This window comes from Drosophila miranda, chromosome 2, assembly GCF_003369915.1.
Source record: "Drosophila miranda strain MSH22 chromosome 2, D.miranda_PacBio2.1, whole genome shotgun sequence".
Classification (NCBI taxonomy): domain Eukaryota; kingdom Metazoa; phylum Arthropoda; class Insecta; order Diptera; family Drosophilidae; genus Drosophila; species Drosophila miranda.
Window position 1 is genome coordinate 153,919 of NC_046675.1, and position 21,327 is coordinate 175,245.

The 21,327-nt window shown below is 45.4% G+C and overlaps 6 protein-coding genes across 8 annotated transcripts; 3 read left to right on the forward strand and 3 right to left on the reverse strand.

Annotated features, from left to right (window-relative positions):
* Positions 1-1,485: 1,485 nt before the first annotated feature.
* LOC108157427 (myosin regulatory light chain 2) lies at positions 1,486-3,353 on the reverse strand. Its single transcript, XM_017289476.2, has 3 exons — positions 3,249-3,353; positions 2,358-2,600; positions 1,486-2,159 (listed from the first exon to the last, which is right to left on the reverse strand). Exons 1-3 carry the CDS (start codon positions 3,249-3,251, stop codon positions 1,737-1,739), a joined length of 669 nt encoding a protein of 222 aa, XP_017144965.1. The 5' UTR covers positions 3,252-3,353; the 3' UTR covers positions 1,486-1,736.
* A 1,706-nt stretch (positions 3,354-5,059) lies between these two features.
* On the reverse strand, positions 5,060-6,591 carry LOC108156740 (pyridoxal phosphate homeostasis protein). Its single transcript, XM_017288399.2, has 5 exons — positions 6,307-6,591; positions 6,023-6,235; positions 5,824-5,971; positions 5,510-5,751; positions 5,060-5,453 (listed from the first exon to the last, which is right to left on the reverse strand). The coding sequence occupies exons 1-5, from the start codon at positions 6,397-6,399 to the stop codon at positions 5,385-5,387; spliced, it is 765 nt and encodes a 254-aa protein (XP_017143888.1). The 5' UTR covers positions 6,400-6,591; the 3' UTR covers positions 5,060-5,384.
* Positions 6,592-6,788: 197 nt separating this feature from the next.
* LOC108156739 (cell cycle checkpoint protein RAD17) lies at positions 6,789-8,736 on the forward strand. Its single transcript, XM_017288398.2, has 4 exons — positions 6,789-6,888; positions 6,945-7,606; positions 7,664-8,124; positions 8,187-8,736. The coding sequence occupies exons 1-4, from the start codon at positions 6,874-6,876 to the stop codon at positions 8,642-8,644; spliced, it is 1,596 nt and encodes a 531-aa protein (XP_017143887.1). The 5' UTR covers positions 6,789-6,873; the 3' UTR covers positions 8,645-8,736.
* A 438-nt stretch (positions 8,737-9,174) lies between these two features.
* LOC108154057 (uncharacterized protein DDB_G0287625) lies at positions 9,175-11,555 on the forward strand. Its single transcript, XM_033389623.1, has 5 exons — positions 9,175-9,553; positions 9,611-9,791; positions 9,847-10,902; positions 10,964-11,089; positions 11,146-11,555. The coding sequence occupies exons 1-4, from the start codon at positions 9,272-9,274 to the stop codon at positions 11,026-11,028; spliced, it is 1,584 nt and encodes a 527-aa protein (XP_033245514.1). The 5' UTR covers positions 9,175-9,271; the 3' UTR covers positions 11,029-11,089; positions 11,146-11,555.
* Positions 11,556-12,018: 463 nt separating this feature from the next.
* Positions 12,019-12,869, forward strand: LOC108157497 (trafficking protein particle complex subunit 1). 2 transcript variants are annotated; one of them, XM_017289596.2, is made up of 4 exons: positions 12,019-12,163; positions 12,219-12,368; positions 12,423-12,565; positions 12,628-12,869. In XM_017289596.2, the coding sequence occupies exons 2-4, from the start codon at positions 12,270-12,272 to the stop codon at positions 12,821-12,823; spliced, it is 438 nt and encodes a 145-aa protein (XP_017145085.1). In that variant the 5' UTR covers positions 12,019-12,163; positions 12,219-12,269; the 3' UTR covers positions 12,824-12,869. The 2 variants fall into 2 exon arrangements, with proteins under 2 accessions (XP_017145085.1, XP_033245515.1); XM_033389624.1 differs by having other exon boundaries at positions 12,019-12,368.
* A 3,165-nt stretch (positions 12,870-16,034) lies between these two features.
* On the reverse strand, positions 16,035-21,320 carry LOC108155894 (acyl-CoA Delta(11) desaturase). Of its 2 annotated transcripts, none has more exons than XM_017287036.2 (4): positions 20,493-21,320; positions 17,974-18,104; positions 17,047-17,438; positions 16,035-16,986 (listed from the first exon to the last, which is right to left on the reverse strand). In XM_017287036.2, exons 1-4 carry the CDS (start codon positions 20,917-20,919, stop codon positions 16,551-16,553), a joined length of 1,386 nt encoding a protein of 461 aa, XP_017142525.1. In that variant the 5' UTR covers positions 20,920-21,320; the 3' UTR covers positions 16,035-16,550. The 2 variants fall into 2 exon arrangements, with proteins under 2 accessions (XP_017142525.1, XP_033245517.1); XM_033389626.1 differs by lacking the exon at positions 20,493-21,320 and adding an exon at positions 18,219-18,236.
* Between the last annotated feature and the right edge of the window lie 7 nt (positions 21,321-21,327).

Consider the following 21,327-nt stretch of genomic DNA (forward strand, 5'->3'; position numbering starts at 1 on the left):
GTCGAGCAAAGGCCCAATCCAGAGCCAGCCAATTCCAAGTGGCCAAGTGAGTGAGGTGAGTTTCTTGCTTGGCTTTGTTTGCTCATTCGCTTTGGGCGCCTGGTTTAGCTGCGGTTTTGTTTTGCCCTGTACGCTGGTAACTTGTTTCCGGCATGCATGGCCCTCGCTTAGCTGACTCAGTTCTCGACGATCTAACCATTTTTTCCCCTAAAACCCCCTCCTGTGCGTTCCCATCCGTAAAACTCAAATGCAGTTATTGGTTTGTTTTCCAAGACGACTCGCCTTTTCTTTATTCAAAGACTTTGTCATCAGTATCATCATCATCGATAAGTATATTGTATAAAAACAGATTATTTTTTTGGTAATATTTCTGACCGGGTTAAAAAAGTTTTCAGAATTTTCTCTTGCCATATAACTTAATTTATACTGAAGTAAAGATTCGATTCGCATTCGCATTTAACAACTTGTTGCATATTGAATTGGTTTGGTGTGTGTTGAGTGTATTAAGTACATAGTATAAAGTGATGCTTCTTCTCTTCCTTCGATCAGCCTAGGTACTAATGGTTGTATGTACTGTGATTGAATACGACAAACTTCAAGATCCGCGTCTTGCTTTCCCCATTGCCCCTGCACACCATCCATGCCATTAGGCCGTTAATGGGGGAAAAGTGAAGATTAATCTTCATAGACAAAGATCTAGCTTCCGCCAGATACTCGTACTTTTGAAACGCATTAGCTAGAAACACTTTTTTGATCGTTTTCTTCATATTTCATATTTTTTATATCATATATCATATTTGGTTTTTGTTTTGGTAATAACGCTGATAGTTCATAAGCAGAAAGTTGTGGTCGGTTAAGTTATGTAAATTCGCATAAAACAATTTGAGTGAATGAACTTTATGTTTCCTCTGTTATTAAGCCTAACTCTCGATAACTTGCAATATTGATAATTTGAATATGTATTCATAATTCATAACTCATAATAATTGATATTGAAAAATGAAACTGAGTAACGAACGTTAGATAGATATGCATAACAATATATTGTGTTTATAGAAGATAAATAATTGGCTCTCAGATAAATGTCCCTAACAATAGTTGGTTTGCCTCTCTCTCTCCTTTTCCTGCGAGAATCACTAACGAGAAACAACAAAATTCGAACAAAAAACTCTGTGGGTCATCTAGGCCTAACAAATCCATCCTTGCTACCCACTGACCATAATTATTTCATCGTCACTTTCATCTTCATCTTTCTGATGTTGGTTCTTCAACGAACAGCGATTAAAATAAACATTGCTTGGTTTTTTTTGTTTTTAAGTTTTTTTGTTGATTTTATACGTGTTTTAAATAAAATAGATTGCATTTGTTTTATAAATTTTACGTGTAAAATTTAACAGTAAATCAACTAGAAAACTAGCCGTCAAGTTGGTGCTTTGACATTGATCGTATGAGAGTATCCCTAAATAATGATACATGGTAAATGACTAAGATTTTTTCTGTTCTTGTTCTTATTTTTGATCGCTACCAAGGTGTTGTTGAAGAAGTTTTGAGTGTTGTTGAATGGTAACAAAAAGAGATTATATAGATATTGAGAATTTACATATGTAAAACGAGCATTTCTTTTAATTACGTTTATTGTTTTTGACTGATTGATTTAAAAGTTTTGTTGGTTGTAATATGGATGCTGAGTTAGAAGTTAGGATGTGTGTGGGGATGCCTGGTGCTTCAGCTACTGCTTAGGCGGCCTCCTCCTCCTCTTCTTCACCCTTGCCGGTGAGCATTTCGATCAGGGCGCCGGTATCGATCTGGTTCTTGTCATCAATGACCATCTGATCGTAGGCATCATCGACCTCCTTCATGGTGAACTTGTCACCGAAGTTCATGAGCATTTCGCGGAATTTATCACCGTCGATGAGACCATCGTTATCGAATGTTTTGAAGGCAGCAATAACAACATCGTCTTCATCGTTGGCACCGGCAGAGGCCATACGGTTGGCGAACAGGGTCAGCAATTGGGTGAAGTTAATTGGACCCGAGGCTTCGCTCAGCATAGCGTCCAACTCCTTGTCGTTGGCGATCTTGCCAACGGAGTCGAAGGCAGCGCGCAGATCGTTCTTGCCAATAATACCGTCCTTGTCGGCATCCATTAGTTGGAAGGCCTAATCAGCGCAGCACGCACGGATTCGGAAAGAGAGAGAGCGAGAAAGAGACAGAGAGAGAGAGTGGGTTGGTGATTTGGTCATTGACTTGTGCGATAGATATGTATATGGCATAGGGATAGGGATGGGATGGGATGTGGTTGGGGTTGGTGGATGTGGGTGTAGATATGGGGAATAGTTAGGCCATGGCCAACTCACCTCCTTGAACTCGGCAATCTGCTTCTGGGAGAAGACAGAGAAGACCGAGGAGCCAGCGCGCTTCGACTTCCTGGAGCCACGAGAGCCGCCTGACGCTCTCTTCGATCCAGTGGCAGAAGCAGCCGGGGCAGGAGTGGCAACTGGTGCGGGGGTTGCTGCCTCAGATGCGGCTTCAGAAGCGGTTTCAGAAGTACCTCCCTCTTCCTTGGTCTTCTTCTTCTTAACCTTCTTCTTCTCATCGGCCTATATAAAGAAAGAGATATCATCAGTATCGTCGTATCGTGGAATCAAAATTCGATTGTCAGGAGTCAACGGGCAAGTCAGGAGTCAACAGGCAACAGTGAAAAATCAAAAAGGTTCAGGCAGGAAGTTGCAATCCATTTGCTTTCGTTTCGAAAATATGCTCGGGAGAAAATTTTCCACTGTATGGCCCCTGTCTAAAAATATCCGGACCATTGTTACGTAAGTGCTGCCGTATAGCACTTGCCATCTCACTCCCTCCACGATACGGATATCAAATTACATTACTGACGCATAGCACTTGGATCCATTTATAGAACTGTTCACGATCGCCTTCGTATGCGTGGGAATGGCATATCCGAAGCCAAGGACCTTACACACTTTTGCTTTGGGTTCATAGATCAATTCCACATGCACAGACAGTTAATGGCGAGTTATTTAGGGTCACCACGAAGTAACCGTTCGGAATTACGTTGGGGATCACTTCATATTTGAATAAATTGACTTTAAATGTATGATACATCCTCTTTCGGATGCAACTAAATCACTGCACAAGTCCTTGCTGCCTATATCCATGCACGTAAGTTCTTAAGTTCAGATGAGCTCCGTTCAGTCCAGTTCAGTTAGTTTGGTGTATATCCCGATCCTTACCATGGTGCTGAACTTTGATGTGGCTGTCTAAACGAGTTGAGCGGTCAGAGCACACTGAATCTCTGGCTGATTTTATCGCCAAGACAATGATGTTTTAAGTTCTTTTTCGCGTGCTTCTTTTACCCACCAGGGAACCACACAGACACTCACAAAGATACGCCCGGTAGTTCGGTGGGTCGGTGGTTCGCGTTCGGCATCTTTCGGTCCCACTCGGGCCGCCTTCGCTGTATCTGTATCTGCCATATTCGTGCTGCCTTTTTTAGTATCTGCAAGGCTAGGTCCGCCCAGGCGATCGGCGGGGTGGCTGGGGCCATATCTATATCTACATAGCCAAAGAGCTATAGCTGTATCCGAGTTGTTTACTCATCAGGCGCTGCTCTAATCAAAAATCTAAATTTAACGGCAGAGAAAATGCTTTTCTGTAGGCTTTTACCTATGTGTACATGTGTATGTTCAGAATTTATTTCGGTGCGGTTCGAAATGATTTTCGTGCTTTCGTGGTTCGGTTTCTGCATTTGCCTACTCTTCGTTGTAGATACATTTCCCCCTGATGTTCACATTTTGTTTTGTTTCATCTTGTTTTGTTTTACTCATCTTTGCTCTTGAGGCCACCGCCGAAAGCAAACAAGCAAACATACACACAAATCAAGCATCTACAGCCCGTAAATACATACATATATACATATGTATGTACATGTTCTATGTGTATATAGTATATACTCGATTTAATGTTTTGTCTTGCCTATTTCTACCCTCGGCATTTTCCCGTTTCTTTTTCGGTTTCTTCAGTGCCCCGAACATTGTGCAATACGAAGAGCTGAGAGAATTCCAAATCTATCTATATGTACACAGATCGTACGGATTTCGTATCGCATAAATATCCAACGAACCCGATATTTGGCCAGAGTTATTTCGGCAACAAATGTTGAATAAACATCTGAACTTATCTATATCCGCGTCATTCATGATCATTGCATAACATTCGAAAAATAAGTTATCAATTTTTCCCCTTTTTTTTATGTAGTCAGCTGGTCTTTATAACTGAATGGAATGATTCCCTAGACACACATATAAACACACATATAAACATTATATCATGCAATAGATCATGCTTTTCAGTTAAGATTGTTTTGTGTTCCGAATTATAAGACAGCTTGACAAAAAATTTGATTGAAATTTGGTATACCAAACTAAGCCATTATCATTATATAGAAGGATTAAAAGAGTCAATACTTCATCAGTATCATTTGATTTGTTTCCTGGGCATACATTACCGAAATCTAATAGTACATACTATTTGTTATGATTAATTGGAACAGAAAAATTAAATGGCGTCATTTATTTGGCTTTGATTTTAATCTGCGTCCAAAATATTTTCTAATGGAATTATCAATCTACATATACATATGTATATGTATGTAAGCTTAGTCTATAAATCAGACTAAATCACGTAAAACATAATTCATACTTCATGGATCAGACACAATAGAATTCGATTTTGAATGTAATCTCCTTCGTGCTCCATTGAAAGTGATTTTTAGCAACAAAATTTCGGAACATTTGCACATAACCAGACGACGATTTGGCATATGGCCAAGAAAACAAGAAAATATAAAGAAAACTACCCACAGTTCTATACCCGATGTAGCATTGATTGTATGCAAAACTAAAAATAGAACAAAGTGCAAAATAAAGCAAGAAATATTAAAAAGAATGTTGAAATTAATGAAAATTACGGCATATCTATTTGCTTTTCCAAGGTGGACGAAAGGTACGTGTATCTCACATTTGACAATATTAATGGATGGATATATTTGCAATTTGGATATATTTTTTATGGAGGAAAAACGTGGACATACAAAGCATAGCTAAAAACCAAACAGTGGAGAAGGAAGTAATAACATATCCTACACATAATATTTGTTTACCTCAACATTTTCTAATTTTAAAAGCCAAATTAATTCAATATATATGTACACATATGTATGTATTATTATTTCCATCGTATACACAGACGATCATGGAGACCACGCATCGCTCGGATATTTTGTGCATATAGTTGGGAGGTGGGACGTCATTGAGAAGCAACTGTATTCGGCCAGGGACCCGAAAGCGCATTCCTCGCCGACGATCGCCTTATGCCTTGACAGCGCGATGTCCGAAAATAGATGAGCCGACACGCACCACGGTGCTGCCCATTTCGATCTGCGGGCAGAGCATTATGAACAGGAGGTTCCTAGCAAGTGAGTAGTTTAACATACCGCTCTGTCATAGTCGTTCGACATACCCATGGATACGAGCACGGAGTTGGGGGTCAGGGAGTTGGCCTCGCAGATAGAGCGATGCACGTCCATGAGCGAGACAAAGTCTGGATTGGGCCCTGTGCTGTAGTCGAAGCCAAAGGCTCCAATGGTCATGATGCCCACCAGTTGCAGATGCTTCAAGTTTTTGCTGATGAACTGGTAGAGCTTGGGCGCTTCCTTCGTCTCGATGCCACTCTTGGCTGCAAAGTAAGTAAGTAGTAGTAAGAAGTAAGTAGTAGGTGGGCTCGTCTGACTGGTCTTAGCCTATGTACCCTCTTCGCCGCTGGTATTGATTTGAATGAGAACCCGGAGTGGCGGCTCTGTGTCTGGTTTAAATTTTGACCAGGCGGCATCCAGCTTGGTAGCAAGCTTCTCGCTGTCTACGGTTTGGATCATGTGAAGATTGGGGAGAGATAGTATCTGCAATAAAGGAACGCTTTAGATAATCAAATACAGTTTGAACCACCGCACTTTGTTAATTTTGTTGTTCTGCAGGTGGCCGATGAAGTGCCACTTGATATCGGGGCACTGGGCCAGTATTTCCGGGTGCTGACTCTTCTCCACCAGTTCTTGCACGTAGTTCTCCCCGAAATCCCGCTGGCCGGTCTTGTACGCCTCTATAACAGCATCTGCTGGCTTTGTCTTGCTTACAGCTACCAAGAGAGGCTTTGCAGCCTGGATTTCCTTCAATAAATGATTGCGATTTATAAATGATTGATTGGGATCCGAGATCCGTGTCATGCGGCTAGTCTCACTTTTGGACGCTGCAACAGAACTTCGTCGATGCGCTTCAACACTTGCTGCAGGCCGGCTTTAATGTCAAACTCCGCCATGGTGCGTCGTAACATTTGACGTTTTATATTATTAATATATTGTAATGTGGTATCGCCTCAGTTAAAGTTAAATCAAAGTAGTAGGTTAGGTTAGGTTAAGGCGGTAGCCGGGAGGGAATCAAAGTAGTAACTGATAAAGAAAATTAATAGTTTAAAAATAAAATCGCAGAAAGCAATACAGACAAAACCGAAACAGCTGTTTTCAGCTGTGATAACAGAGTTCTGGCTGTTAGACGCGTCTGTTAAGGGTCTGGTTGTTTCGACCATAAACAATTTCTCAATGTTTCCCCTATATACCGATATCAAAACAAAAGTTTGTCATACGTTATGTTTAAATATATATTTAACGAAAAGTAAAATTACAATTACTTTTAATTTCTACAACAATTTAAAATATTCGAGTTTTTCGCCAAACCCGCTTACGCGTTAGTATATTTTTTCTGGCAATTTCTGTCAGGCGTTAGGCTATTTTTCCAGACAGAACAAAAAATGAGCGCACGAAAGGTAAACAATTTGAATGTAGCTAATTTAATACAATTAATACAGTAATAAATGCATAGAAACCGTGGATAAAAAGCGCTTTCAGTGAATTTAATTTGACGCAGACCACCGCCGTTTCGGAGGGCACACCAGCTAAGCGCACGAGAAGCACACCACACGCGTCAACCAAAACTCAAAGAAATCGAAATGGGAATTCAACGCCTACGCTTGCCGCCGCCTTAGTGGATATGACGGCAGAAGATGAAGACGGATGTGGGGACAACAGTGAGTCGCCGCCAACGGTTACCGAAAAATGGATGGAGAGTTTTGCCCCCACCAGCAGCGAGGAGCTGGCCGTGCATCCGAAGAAGATTGACGAGCTGCGCGATTGGCTGCGTCACTGCGAGGCCATGCGTTGGAAAGTTCCCGCACAGATATGCCTCCTGACTGGACCAACAGGCGCTGGAAAGACAGCCACATTACAGGTGCTCGCCAAGGAATTTGGATATCAGCTGCAAGAGTGGATCAATCCTGTGGACTGTGAGGTTATTAATACGCTGGGCGATCAACCCAGTGGCGGCTCATACCTGGGTTCGCATCTGGAGGCCTTTAAGAGTTTTCTGCTGCGTGCCTCGCGTTACAAATCCCTGCTGAATGCGCAGAATAAGCGACTTGTGCTGGTAGAGGACTTTCCAAATGTACTGCTCAGTGACGCTGAGGCCAACTTTGACGAATTGCTAGAGCAAGTACCCCTAAAAAAACATTCCTTACCTGTGAGTAATACTACCTTTTTTTACAGAAAATATTCCATCTATGGCAAATCCCCGTTGGTCTTCATCGTAGCCGATTCCAAGTCTCGGGGTCTGAACATAAGCTACAAGCTATTCCCGGACCAACTGAAAGCCAAACACCGCATCAACCATATCAGCTTTAACTCGATCGCAGCCACAATTATGCAAAAGTCGATGAAGACATTCTGTACCATCATGCAGCAGAAGGGGAACAAGGCGTTGTATAAAGTGCCTTCTTCAACAGTAGTCGACTCAATAGTTGTCGGGGCCCAGGGCGACATACGCAATGCCCTGATCAACCTACATCTCAGCGCCTTGAAAGGAGTTCCCAACATGCCCACCAAACAACTGAATGTTAGCGTTACCAGCAAAGGACGCCAACGCAAAATGCAGAACACCCTGAAGTCGATTGGACGCGACGAATCCATTACCCTGATGCACGCAGTTGGTCGTGTGTTGAATCCAAAGTGTATGTATAACAATTATCGCTGAGCTTGAACCTTCAATAATTGTTTCATCTGGTGTTTGCAGGCAACGAGGAGAAGCGGTTGCAGCACAGCCCTGAGGTCTTGACCGAAGCCTTCTGCACCGAGCCTAGAAACTTTGTCAACTTCATCCACGCCAATTATCTGCCGCATTTCCGAGACATTGAAGATGTTTTGCCCGCCATAAATGACCTCTGTCTATCAGATTTCATGCTCAATGAGTATCGTGACGATGCCCTACCCGTAATGGGTCTCAATCTTGCCATTCGCGGCACTATGCTAGCCAACAAAGCCCCCGTCAGCGGTTGGATGCCCGTACGTGGTCCGAAGCGAATCAATGTGCTGCCTCCGGCCACATTAGCCGAGCAGAAACTATTGGGCATTGGATGTGCAGACACCTCAAAAGCTCTATACGCCACAGAATATAAGTCCTTTGTGAAATGCATAGCCGCAAGAAGTCCTAAAGAGATGCCAATAGAAAATGAACAATCCATAGAGGATTAGATTTCAGAACACAATAGTTTTTAATTTGTAATATTTACGTATCATTAAGTTATTATTTGCTAAAAATGAAACGCATTCCATTTCCAATATAATAATACCGTGTTCAATGGGTGGAATTCACAATTTAACATTTTCATTCATCCACAGATCGGTTATGTATCGTTGCATCACCATTCTTTGGCTTATCGTTCGAGTCCATGGGTTTGGGGTCAAGCAGAGTCAATGACCCAGTGAAAGCACAGGCTTAACAAGTCGAAGATCATGAAGCAGCGAGCTTTCATTTAACAACCTTGGAAAGCCGTTTAAGTATGGCTGACCAGAGTAGCTTTCCTGAGAATAGGTTGCTGGGGTTATAAGGCTTCACAAGCTCGGCCTTACGAAAGCAGCTGACACGTTCCGATATCCTACCCGACCAATCTATATATCGAGCAAAACTTCGAAATAACGATGGCCTCCAGGTATAGTGAGCGAAAGGGCTAGGGTTAACAGCACTATGATCGGATTCAAAACAACGCATAGATCAATCGCCCCAACATTCAAATTCAAAATTGACGAAACGGAACATTCTGCCCACCTTTGCCGTTTCACTCAGTTCATGGAACATTCATAGTCCTGTGCCAGCAAAAAATGGCGTCACTAGTCCCCAATATCCCCCTCCCCTCGCTATGGACCACTCCACTCACACACAGAATGACAGAATTGGTGGACCAAAGCTGCTGTGCCGTGAACACATGCTTGAACTACTTTGCCAGCTTCCGCCCAAGGGATATACGGCAGATCCTTGACTTTCTCGGCGTGCACCACTGCGAAGTGCTGTTCGGAATTTTGGCTTTCGTCCTGTTTCAGTTTACCAAGTTCACGGCTATCCTTCTCCTTGCCGTCTTTTTGGCTTATTGTATTTTCTACTGGGTAAGTCCCCATGAAGGAGAGGCGATCTATTCATCTAAGCATCGTGTTCTCTTCCAGTGGGATACGTTCTTTCCGGGGCTGAGCCAACGAGAGTCCGGCTCCTCGCGGAGAGATCAATACGCTCCTAGCTACCTAGCTTCCTTTCCCAATACGACGGAAAAAGCTGAGTACCGCGATGAGCTAACAAATGCCAGATTGCCGCCATTCTACGGCACAACGAGCACCGAACCCAGTCCGGGTAAGTCTAACCCCCGTACACCCGACCGTACCCAATAATCTTTTACGCCCCCAAGCGAATTCCGATTATGGGCCAAACCAAGCACCACGAGGCTCCAGCACTCCACCTCAACAAACCATGCGAAATAATGAAGCTCAGACAATTTCAACGAACTCGAGCACAACAGATCCGGAATTTCCGAAAAAGAAAATGCTGGTCCCAATGGTTCCGCAGAGTAAATTGGTGGGCAACAGCAGTAGTGGAGTGGCGTCAAAGAGAGAGTCCCGAAAAATACCAGAGCAGAATAACCGAAAATCACTAACGCCGCCTATAGATAACACCCGAAGAACGCCCATTTCACCCGTAGATAATTTCCGAAATGCGCCACCCAGTGAGAAATCGTCCCCTCGGGCGACAGAGAATTTCCGAAAATCGTCCACACCACTCTCAGAGAATTCCCGAAAATCGTCCACTCCTCCCTCAGACAAAATACGAAGAATGTCCACTCCGACCCCAGAGAATAACCGAAGTTTATCATTAGACAAAACCGAAAGGGTGTCCGATCAGGCAATATCAACGCCTGTATTTAGCCATAGCGGAACGACCCCCAGGTCAACCCTTGAATCCTCAACAAGAAATCGACATTCGTCCAATCAAGCTGACGAACGGCTCAACAGACGATCTCAGTATCCCTACCGGGATCATGAACAAGCCAGGGGATCGCAACACACAGCAGGTGTCGGAGAGTTCAGGTCCCGACGGGTTTCAGATGATCCCGCGCAGTTACGTCGACGACCGGGATCCCTCGAGGAGCAGCGCCACCGCAGACCGCCACACTCCAGCTCCCAGGATGAAGGAAGAGCGGGGAAACAACGCCGTCCTGGAAATAACAGGTCCGGCGTCACGCGACGCCAATATCCCGATGAAGCCATCGAGCGCCTGAGGACCAACTACCGCGAGCTTCCGACTCAGAAGATTCCGGCACCAATTTCCTCCGAAGGGGCCTATTATAACAAACTTCACAGCCTACTCCCAAGCAATCGTAACCATTCCGAGAGGCATGATCAGCACATATCCCCAAGTAATCGCAATAATTCGGAAAGACGTGATGTACCAAAAAATTCGAGGAATAGTAAGCAGAGCAAGGAAGCTACTCAATGATGGCTGCTGGTAGTAATCAAAATTTATTTCAGATAACTTGGACCCCGATTCCGGGAATCGAAATAGAAGTGGCCGCCCGAACCCGCCCCATCTATAGCTTCGTCATTGTCAACAAACAGGCCAGGACAGGACAGGGACAGGACTGTACCCGCAATGAGGTAGGACTTTGTCTCCTTTTGAATTATCAGGTAGTATCATCCAGTATTCCCCAAAGCTCTTAAAATTGCTGTGAAAGAGCATCCTGAGAATGTTCTAGAGGAACGCAAGAAGAGGAACATATTGAAGCCTATATGTATGTCATAGAACCCGTACTTGAAAGCAGTACAAAAGATTTGGAAATGCCCAGAAACGGTGAAAATTAGATTCCTGTCGATGCAGAAATTTCCGAGAGCGAGGGGGATACGGACAAAATCAGTGGCCAAACTTTATCTTCAATTGGAAGAATATCCGTTGTATGTGGAACTATTCGAGACCAAAACAAAAAATAAGAATTGGAGGAAAATCCATAGCTTTAGTAAACCGAAATTTCGCCCCATATATTGCAAAAACAATGTCTAAATTATAAATGAAACAAATATAAATAGAGCAAAGATATTTTTGAAATAAAACGTAGAGATGGGTAGTTTACCAAGGCACAAAAATACCACGCTGTTAAGTCAGCTGTTTTGATTTGGTATTTTTAGGTAAAAATAGGCGAGCGCTTTAAACGAAGGTGAATATCCTGAATATATCCTCATTATGAATATATAATTCATCAATCGGATTAAATTATGTGTTTAGGGCGGAGAGTCCTTCAATATCAAAATCCACGAATTTGACTTCCGATCATGGTGAGAGAACAATTAACCCATTGTTGACCAGTGGATATTAAAATTTTTCCACGAAAATTATGAATCTTGAAAAATTTTACCGCAGTTCAGGTGAAAGATATTTCGTAAGTAAAAGAAAAGGTTAGGATGGATCTACAAGAAGAAATGAAAAACAGTATTGTTTCCGGCGGTTTAACAGAAGTTGTTCACCTATTTAAATAGAGGGTGGTTAGGGGGGCTAAGTTCGGGGGTCAGACCGTATATCGTATCGAAAAGTCCGCGGTCACACTGGTAAAAAATTGACTTCATCGAAAAAATAAATAAATAAAACTATAACAAGTACTCAAACATCTTCTATTCTTTGACTTGACAATTTTCACTTTCACATAGGCGTGCGGCCAATAAATCCCACGCTACTCAAAGGTAGCTTGTTTACTTAAAAATTAAAAGTAAAGGGTAATTCAATTTAAAAACGAAGGTGAATATCCGGCCAGTCCGTGTCACTACCAATGCAATTCACGGTCGCAAGATGACCATCTTCAATCTGTACATATTCGACAAGTGCGGCACGCTGATGCACTACGCCGAGTGGAATCGCACAAAGAAATCCGGTATAACGCGCGAGGAGGTAACAACGTCAAGAAATCCTATGCGTAAAACTTTTAATTATACCATCTTGCAGGAAGCCAAGCTGACCTACGGGATGCTCTTCTCCATCAAGTCGTTTGTGAGCAAGATCTCTCCCTATGATCCCCGCGAGGGCTTCCTCTATTACAAGACAAACCGATACGCCCTCCACTACCTAGAAACGCCCTCGGGTCTGAAGTGAGCTCAAATACATGGCCGTTACTTTAACTTACTTATATATAACGTATTCATTTGCACAGATTCGTTCTCAACACAGACACGACCGCTATCAACGTCAAGGAGCTGCTGCAGCAGCTGTACGCCAAGGTCTGGGTGGAGTACGTAGTGCGGGACCCCCTGTGGACGCCCGGCGCGGTGGTTACCTCCGAGCTTTTCCATAGCAAGCTGGACGAGTTCATCAAGCAATCGCCCATATTCGGCATCAGAAACATCTAGAGCTAGGTTACCCCTAAGTCAATAGTAAATGCTTACCAAATTCCAACTCTAAGGTCTATGTCATTAGCCTCAGACCGCGTAGATCCGAGCCGAGTTGCTCTGAATTGCAGGTTTGGCGCACCACTCTAGCACTCAACCAAATTCACGCCTCGGGCGGCGGGCCGGAAATAGCTTGCACATAAAAAATGTCTGCGCCCGACCGGATCAGCTTTAAAACTAGCCTCCAGTTGCGCAAGCCCTGCCGTGTGCCGTGCGGCGCTGACAAAGGGGGACAAATGTCAAAATGATTACTGCAACTCCATGCGGTCTTAACAAGCTTGACTGTAAAAACCTGTAGGCTGCGAGGGTGCTGCTGTCGGCTAGTTGCTTTTGCCGCAGATATCTTAGTCGCGTCAAGGGTTTTTCGCAATTGAAAATGATTTGCAGAATGCATCCAAAAATCGCTAGCGAAGAGCGTAGTAGCAGAGCTACAGTGTGGCAGCACGTGAAGGAGTCTGGCTTCGCCGTTGGCTCAAATAAACCGTTGGCACTCAGATCCCGGCTGCTTACCTTCGTACATGCCATATATGCATGAACGTGCAAATATAGTACATATTCAAAGGTACATATGTACATGCTTTTCTTATATGTGTATAGGTGGCTTGCTTATTTAAAATTTCTGCAAGTCACAAGACGTTTGAACTAAATATGCTTTGTATAGTTTTAGTTTTTTTCTTCACATTGTCTTTAACGAATTTTAAAACTTGTTTCGACAGCTCGAGCCGCTGCCAGAGCCCCGATCCCGGTGTCGCATTGCAAAAGTGACCAAGACAATAAAAACGGAACCACAAAGCGGTGTCTTTTTGTAGCGACGAAGAAATCAATTTCAAAGCCAAACGCCCGGTCCGAAAAATAAATCAAACGGTCAGCTCAGCCATCAAACTGCCTAATGACATCTCCCCAATGCCTTCTCCCAGCAGCATCCGAGGTAAGAAAAACCGGAGCTGAAGCCCGAACACACGCATGGGTTACAAAACGCCCTTTCCAAAATCGGAATCGAATCCACAACCAAACATGTGCATGGATTCGTGTGTGTGTGTATAGATAGACTGTGCCGCAGATATGGACACACTCGTAGGTATATTAGGTCCCTCGCCCCCGACCCCGCCTGCCCTTTCTTGCTTTTCTTTCTGTGTCTATCGATTACACGATCGGTAGCACCATCGGCATCGGTTCCCAATAAGTTATATCTCCGATGGGTGAGAGGGGAAAGCTAGCTTTTGGTTTCTTCGGCTCTCCCAGCTCCAGCGTCCGCAGCTTTCGGTTTCCATTCGCAAAAGTTACGCAAATTACGGGCAACTCAATTTCCGAGTTTCAGTTTTCGGGTTTTGTCACCGACTCGAGCACCGGCTGAAGCATCAAGCATCGAGGTCCGACCGGCAAGGTTAGTAACGCTTTGCTGGGCAGCCAGCTTTTCAAATTGGAAATTGTCGCCAGTTCACGTCATTAAATGACCGCTATCTTGATTACTTTGCGACGCCGCAAACTTTTCTCGTGGATGTTGTAATTAAATGTTTAACGAGCAACTGCTGCTCACATTTTTCACCTTTGCACTGGTCCGAGGAAAAAGAAACTGGCACGCTAAGGCAAGAGACGCCCCCGCAGGCCCACCCACGCAGATTTCATTTATCAAGGCCCTGCGTTGCCCTGAGGGCGGACCTGATAGGCACCAATAAACCATAAACAAACCCCGTCCCGACCTGAACAGTATGCAAATTTTTAGGCCTAGGCCAAAAATAGCTTCGAACGAATTTGGATGTTTTGATGCGGCGAAAAGATTGGAAAAGAAAACTCGAACATTCCACGGGAATCTACCAAGATTCTACTTACAACTTTGTAAGATTCGCTCGTCTCATTCATTCGAGTTTCGTTTCCATTGAGTGGCTACCGATTTGTGGATGAAATTCGAATACTCCTCATCTGGGACAACCTTCAAATTAACTAGGCCTACAATGAGGGCTGAGCTCGTTGGGTGGGTACTGGCTCGTCACCAATTAAGCAACGATGGTTGCCCACATTGCCCTAATGAGGTGACAGTGACTATGAACAGAGTTATTGCATTTTTTGTATATTGCTCCAATTTTAAATATTATTGGCAAGGCACTCGACCTTTCCTTCCACCAAGAGTGGGGGCAAGCCTACGAATAAGCCCTAAAGGTAATGAGGTATCTGTTTGTTGAAGATTTACGATCATGGCCCCCAAACGCGGTCGCTGAGAAAGCGCTCCAGGAATTCCCTTGAGTTGGGCTTGAACCTTTTCAAGGTTCTCGTTCTGGACCCTGGTGTACGTGCCAAGTGCACGTAGGCACTGCCAGCAGGTCCTGAGATGTAGGGGGAAGAGAAGGGGCGCTGGTGCAGGTGGAAATCGATGAAGGAACAATTATCTAGTCGCGACTCCTTGCATCAGCTACTGCTGTTGAACCGCGATCGTGATCATGGTCGCGATCGGCTGATTGAATGCAACTGTGGTCACGTAGTCCAAAGTCAAGCTAAACCAGTTGTCGCTCAATCGCCAACTAACTAACTTCCCCCATTCCTGCCCACGGACTGCAACGATGATTAAGGTGATGGTGATGATGATAGCACCGACATTTCTATTTTCATTTGAATTTGAATTTGCATTTCATTTTGTCAGAAACTCAAAAATTCTGTGACCAGTAAACAAAGCCAGGTCAGTGGGTGGCTGTGGGGGAGTGATTGGGGGATGGGGATCCCCGAAATGAAGTCGGGCAGAAATGAAAGCAAATCAGATGATGCGCATTCCAGTCGGAGTGTGTCGGAGTGAGTGTCCCAACCAATAGTTGCCTTGAAATTGATTTGCTTTGTTGCAGGACAGCATTTCTGGAATTACTTATTTCAGAAAATAGTATGAAAGAGTTTCCAAGATAAATCGGGTTGTCCATTCGGTGGAGGGATACCAAAACCAGCGTTCATAAAACTGCTTTAATAGGGCTGTAGAGCAAGGATCGGCACGCATATACTATTGATATGTTTTTTGTTTGCGTTTGCAGCAAGCAAACCACAGTTATAAACTTGTATGTGAGGGGCAGCGCAGCAGCAGCGTACTTTCCTATGCACATTGGATAGGGCCTTGACGACCCCTGCAGTAGAGAGATCTCTGATGATGTCCGGGAGTAGTGGCCAAAGTTTCTCAAAATGTAAATACGATTCGTTTTAAATTTTTAAATTGTTTTTTTATTTGTAAATATTGATTGTTTCGCCTTTCTGTTTGAACGAAGAGAGCATAATGCTTGATGTTTGCACATACCATACTGGTATTGTATGTAAATATATGTGTGACTTAACTTATGTCGTACCGTGCTAAGTTGCTAAATACCTAAACCTACACAAATGGAGATATCGGATGTGAATGCGAGAGGATGTGTGTGTGTGGTGTGTGTATCTGTGTGTGAGTATAACCGTTGAAGGTGCAAGTGTTGGATTTGAGTGAAGATATAGATAATGATAGAATATTATTAAGTTATAAAACGATTATCGACTATGTCCCGCCCTTGCTCTGTGTGCCATATGCGTAAGTACAGATACAGATACATAGTAACAGATACGGATGAATAAGATTTAAGTGTTCGATCAACACTCTCCACATTCCACTCTGACTCCGTCTCTGACTCTGACTCCGTCTCCGATTTTGAGAGCCCCACTTCAGTGGACCGGCATGGGGAGTCCCCTAGGTGGCGGCTACCTTCTTTCCCTTCTTCTGCCGCTCGCTCTCGTTCTCGTTCTCATCGAGCTTGGCGCTCTCCGTGCTGCTCGACTCGGCATCGTACTCTAGCTCGGGATCGGGAACCTCTGCGTAGTGAAAGTGTCCCACCATTTGGGAGGACCCGGCCACTGCGCCTTCTGGCCCGGCTCCCATCTGGGAGGCATGGCTGCCGTCGCCGTACTTCTCGAGGGTGCGGCGGACGAGCTCCTTAGATGGCTGCTTCATGTTCCAGGCCCAGCCCAACTTGTGGAAGGCATCGAGAACCATTGTGGTAAAGTTTACTCCGTAATTGCCCAGCTCCGCTGCTTTATAGTCCCAGGGAAAGACGTGGTGATAGTTGTGCCAACCCTCGCCCATGGCCACCAGCGACACGTAGATGTTCTCGCTGGGCATGATCCGCCTAGGGAGAGAATCAGAGCATAAAAATGGATGAGCAGAGGCTCACCTAAATCGCACTCACTTATCATATGGACGGGATCCCCAGAGATGGGCGGCACTGTTCACGGACCAGGTGAAGTTCAGGCTGCTGACGTAGCGGAAGAGGCACTGCTGGATCAAGGCCAGATGCCAGGACTCACCCCAGCAGCAGACGGGCACGGCGCTGGGTAGGATGAAGCAGAGAAAGATCTTAAGGGGGATGAAGTACTTCTGGTGGAAGCGCACCACGGGATCGGCGAGCACGTCGCTCATGTCGATCTGGCGGCCCCGACGCAGCACGTCCGGGTGCTTCAGCATCATCAGCCAGCCCACGTGCGAGAAGAAGAATCCGCGGTTTGCGTTGTGCGGATCCGCGTCCGTCTCCGAGTATTTGTGGTGCACGCGGTGGTCCCTCACCCAGTCGTACAGAGTGTTCTGCAAAAAGACCGAATTCGCATTAGATGTACCATCACATTGTGTAAGCTTTTCGATTCCTGGAGTTCCATGAATATGTGCTCTTTTGAGGGTCAGAGGGATTAATAAATTTTGCATTTAACGTGACATCAAAATATATTGTTCGTCTTAATCTCCAAATAAGTCTGTCTCTGTCTCTGCGTCTATCTCTTTCTGTGTCTCCGTCTAAGCATCTGGTGAAGTTGAGTTTTCGAGCTGAGCTTAATCGCTGCAGTCATTAAATAAGACAAATGTATCTGTACTCAAACACAAAGCACTTTTGTCCGCATCATCGCCGTCTCTTTCTTTCCCCAGTAGTTTTCGGAATTGTCAATTTTACAGTTTGTCAGTCGCGAAAGGTATTAAGTTGTTATACTTAATGATGCAATTAATGTTAATGGCATTACAGCGGCAAACATACAAAAGCCCCCAAAAACAGTCGAAGGTGTCGGCTGAGGACCGCCTCAAATGAATTGGCAAGTGTCTCAGGTTACGTTTGAATGGCGTCTTCACTCACCTGTCCAGCCACGCAGTAGCAAATCATCAGAATGGAGCGCAGCACAGTGTTCGCCGTGTAGCTGCGATGGGTCCAGAAGCGATGGGCTCCGGCGGTCACTCCGAATCCAGCCACGCCGCCAACGAAGAATGCTGCAAAGATATGGATGATGAGTGATCGAGACGGGAGACGTGTGTAAGTGTCAGCTATAAAACTTGACCAAAATAGTGTGCTAATTAGATTCGAAAAGAAAAACCAGAAATTACATTTCCGCAAATTGAGCTATTCGAGCTTCCACGCTAATTCCACGTACAAACAACGATCTCTGAGCGCGCCGCAAGGTCGGGCCAGAGGGGAAGTAGTTGATACACAAGTCATGGCATTCAACTTCACGATTCCGGCAATCATCGGAGGCGAATTGGCACCCGCATAGGAATCTTTCAGCCAGCTGCAATGCCAGATGTACTTTTCCATTAGTTCCTCAATTAGAATATGCAAAATGCCACTGTCACCATCGAATCAATTGAATAATTCGAGTGTGTGCAATTAGAGTTAATTGCCGATCGATCCGTGCATCATTTGGCAGCCCTATCGAAGGGGTTTTCCGCGTCCCCTAACGGATGGAGATGGCGCAGCTCGCACACCTCACATTTCTGAATCCAACTAATTAACTATTAACGATTTCTCTGGCGGGAATTTCATCGATCGATGAAAGATTAACCTTCGTAGTCTTGTGGTTTGAGTAGTTTCGACAGAAACCAGTTCTCCCAAAAAACAAATTTACGGCCCACCAAAAAACGATTGCGGAAACACTAGGTATGTTTTCGATCGATGAAGAGTTGGAGTACTGAGCCCAGTCTGTATACAGCCTTCTGACGAAGAGGAAGATCTGACTGAATCTGAATCTGAATTGCAAATGTGGTGCATGCCTGTGGCCAATGCATGGGTCAAGTTCAGGGAGGTGCGCAGCGCAGTCCACTCCAGCTGCGTTGCCGAAAGTAGATCTACGCGTGTCGATTGTGTTGACTTGGAGATCGCTGAATCGCTAGGCTGCATTAGATATTCCAAGAAAGGTTTCTCCAAAAAAGCGTCCCTGAGTCGGGCAGTGCGTTGACATGGCTCTTGTCTCATAGCCCTCGATTCGGCCTTACATAAATATTAGTTTTTTGGCCCAGCTTCATTAGCGCCGATTGTGAGATCGCTTATGTAAGGCCCCCTTTCCACTCTTTCGAATTTAATCAATATCTTCTGTGTTCAGCACGGTAATTTTCGCCATCAAAAAACAGGCAAAAAGATGATAATTTCGAGCGACGAGTATCGAGCGTTGAGCATCAACAGGCGGTGCACGTTCGCCGGGCAATTTGCCAAAATATTTACGAGCTCGACGCCCCAAATAGGGACCATGAACAGAAAAGGATACTGGATTCCTGGTGCTTGCATCCGAGCCCTTTGGCCCTTGGTTGGCCCGCACAATGAGCAATAAATATTAAAAATTACACTATATTAAGGCATTTTTCGTACTCCCATTAAGTGGGAAGTACCCAAGTAGCCGCGGAGAAACCGTGTATGCTAGGGTAATGCGAAAACGAAATCGGCTGCGGAGGATCCCCTGCCCTGCCTCTGCTGTAGTCTCAAGTCTGTCTCAATGTCAACGTTATATGCCCCATATCTCGCATGTGGATTGCCCATAAATCCGGCCTCAGAGGAGCCCTGGGCAGGGCGAGTGTTGGCCTACGCACCGCTCAGTGAGCCCACATCGAGTGTTTACCGTACCGGCAACTCATCTGTGACTTTGCGCAATGTGTGCTGTGCTCGAAGCAGTCGATGAGTCGGTGAGGTGGGGGCAGAAGAAGCAACCTTGGGCTGTTCGCCTGGGAGTAAGCGGGGTGAGGCCAACAAGCCCTAAATAAATTTGTGTCAAGCGATTCTTGTTTCTCTTCTGCTGGCCGCATATTTAGTGGCTTCTTCGTTTTCGTTTCGTTTTCCGCAATCCACCTGTGCCAGTCGAATTTTGTGCTGAGGCTGAAATTGCATGCCAAAAAGAAAAGCCACTCAAAGCCAAAAGCCAAAACCCAAACCGAAAACCCAATGAAAGAAATTTCAGCATTGGGCAACACAAGACACATCAGAGAAGACGCTAATGTCGACGAGAGTGGGAAGCCAGGCAGCATGTTAAGCGGCAATCAATTAAAGGCAATAACAAGGGGCCCAAATGGTTACAAAGAAATTCAGCCGCCGTTTTGTAATGGCCCAAAAGAAAACGCCAAAAGGCTTAAAGCTGTGGGCGCGTTAAATTGCAAATAATTGTTTGTTCGGGAAAAGACAACATCATCATCAACGCCATCTGCCACAGCCACAGCCAGAGCTACAGCCACTGCATCAGCGATCGATGGAGATCGGTCGGAGATCGGTTGGAGAGCGTCTGAGGCGAGGTGTAGTGAGGGGAGGCGAGGTGCCTCTTTCTTTCCACACCTTTCCAAATCTAATTCGTGGGCATGGGCGGGGGTTACGCAATGCCGGATGAGGGCTGACATACTTACACCAGAGCGTCGTATACGGGTTCAGGTCGCGCAGGGGATAGGTTAGCAAGCAGACGACGGCCACGATGTGGAGCAACGAGATCTGGATGACTTTGTCCCACTTGAGAGGGGCCTGGAACTGATAGCCAAGAACCTTGTCGCCCTGGAAGTTTCGTGTGTATACCTCCAGGTCGATCTGGTCCTTGGGCACATGATCGACGAGGTCCTCGGGAACCGCCGAAACTGCCGACTTCATCGACGAGAGGCTCTTGGGAAGCGGTAGTTTACCGCGCGGAGGCAGCTCCGGGGAGGAATCCTCACCCCGGCGGCCTTGGTTGGAGTCGCCGCTCAGCTTTGAGCGACGGGCAAGCAGCGGAGGACTTCCCTCGCCGCTGCTGGGGATCGGTGTCTTGCTGCACACTCGCTCTGACGTGGAGAGGTGACCCATTTCGCCTTCGCTCAGGTGGCACTCACTTCGCTGGCAAAGAGGTGTTTTGGGCTGGGGCCTGGGTCTGGGCTTGGGTTTCGCCGGCGGAAACTGCGTTTCGTAACAGTCCGAGCACTCCGAACTTTCTTCACAGGTTAACACACAATACGAGCCTAATTGCAGCTGGAGTCGGAGTACTTGGGTATCTGGGGGGAGATGGATGAATGGAGATGGCGAAGGCGATGGCGAACGCGCACTCAACACTGGCACTGGCTCTGACGCGGCCCTTCAGTTCGGTAAGAGGTTTCTCTTCGGAGCTGGCGGAGTCTTGACGGGACGATTGGTACGATTCGCTTGTTCCGCTTTGTAGTTTCTAACGAACTCGACGCGGCGCCGTTCCGTAGACAAATGATCGTAGCCGAAAGTGTA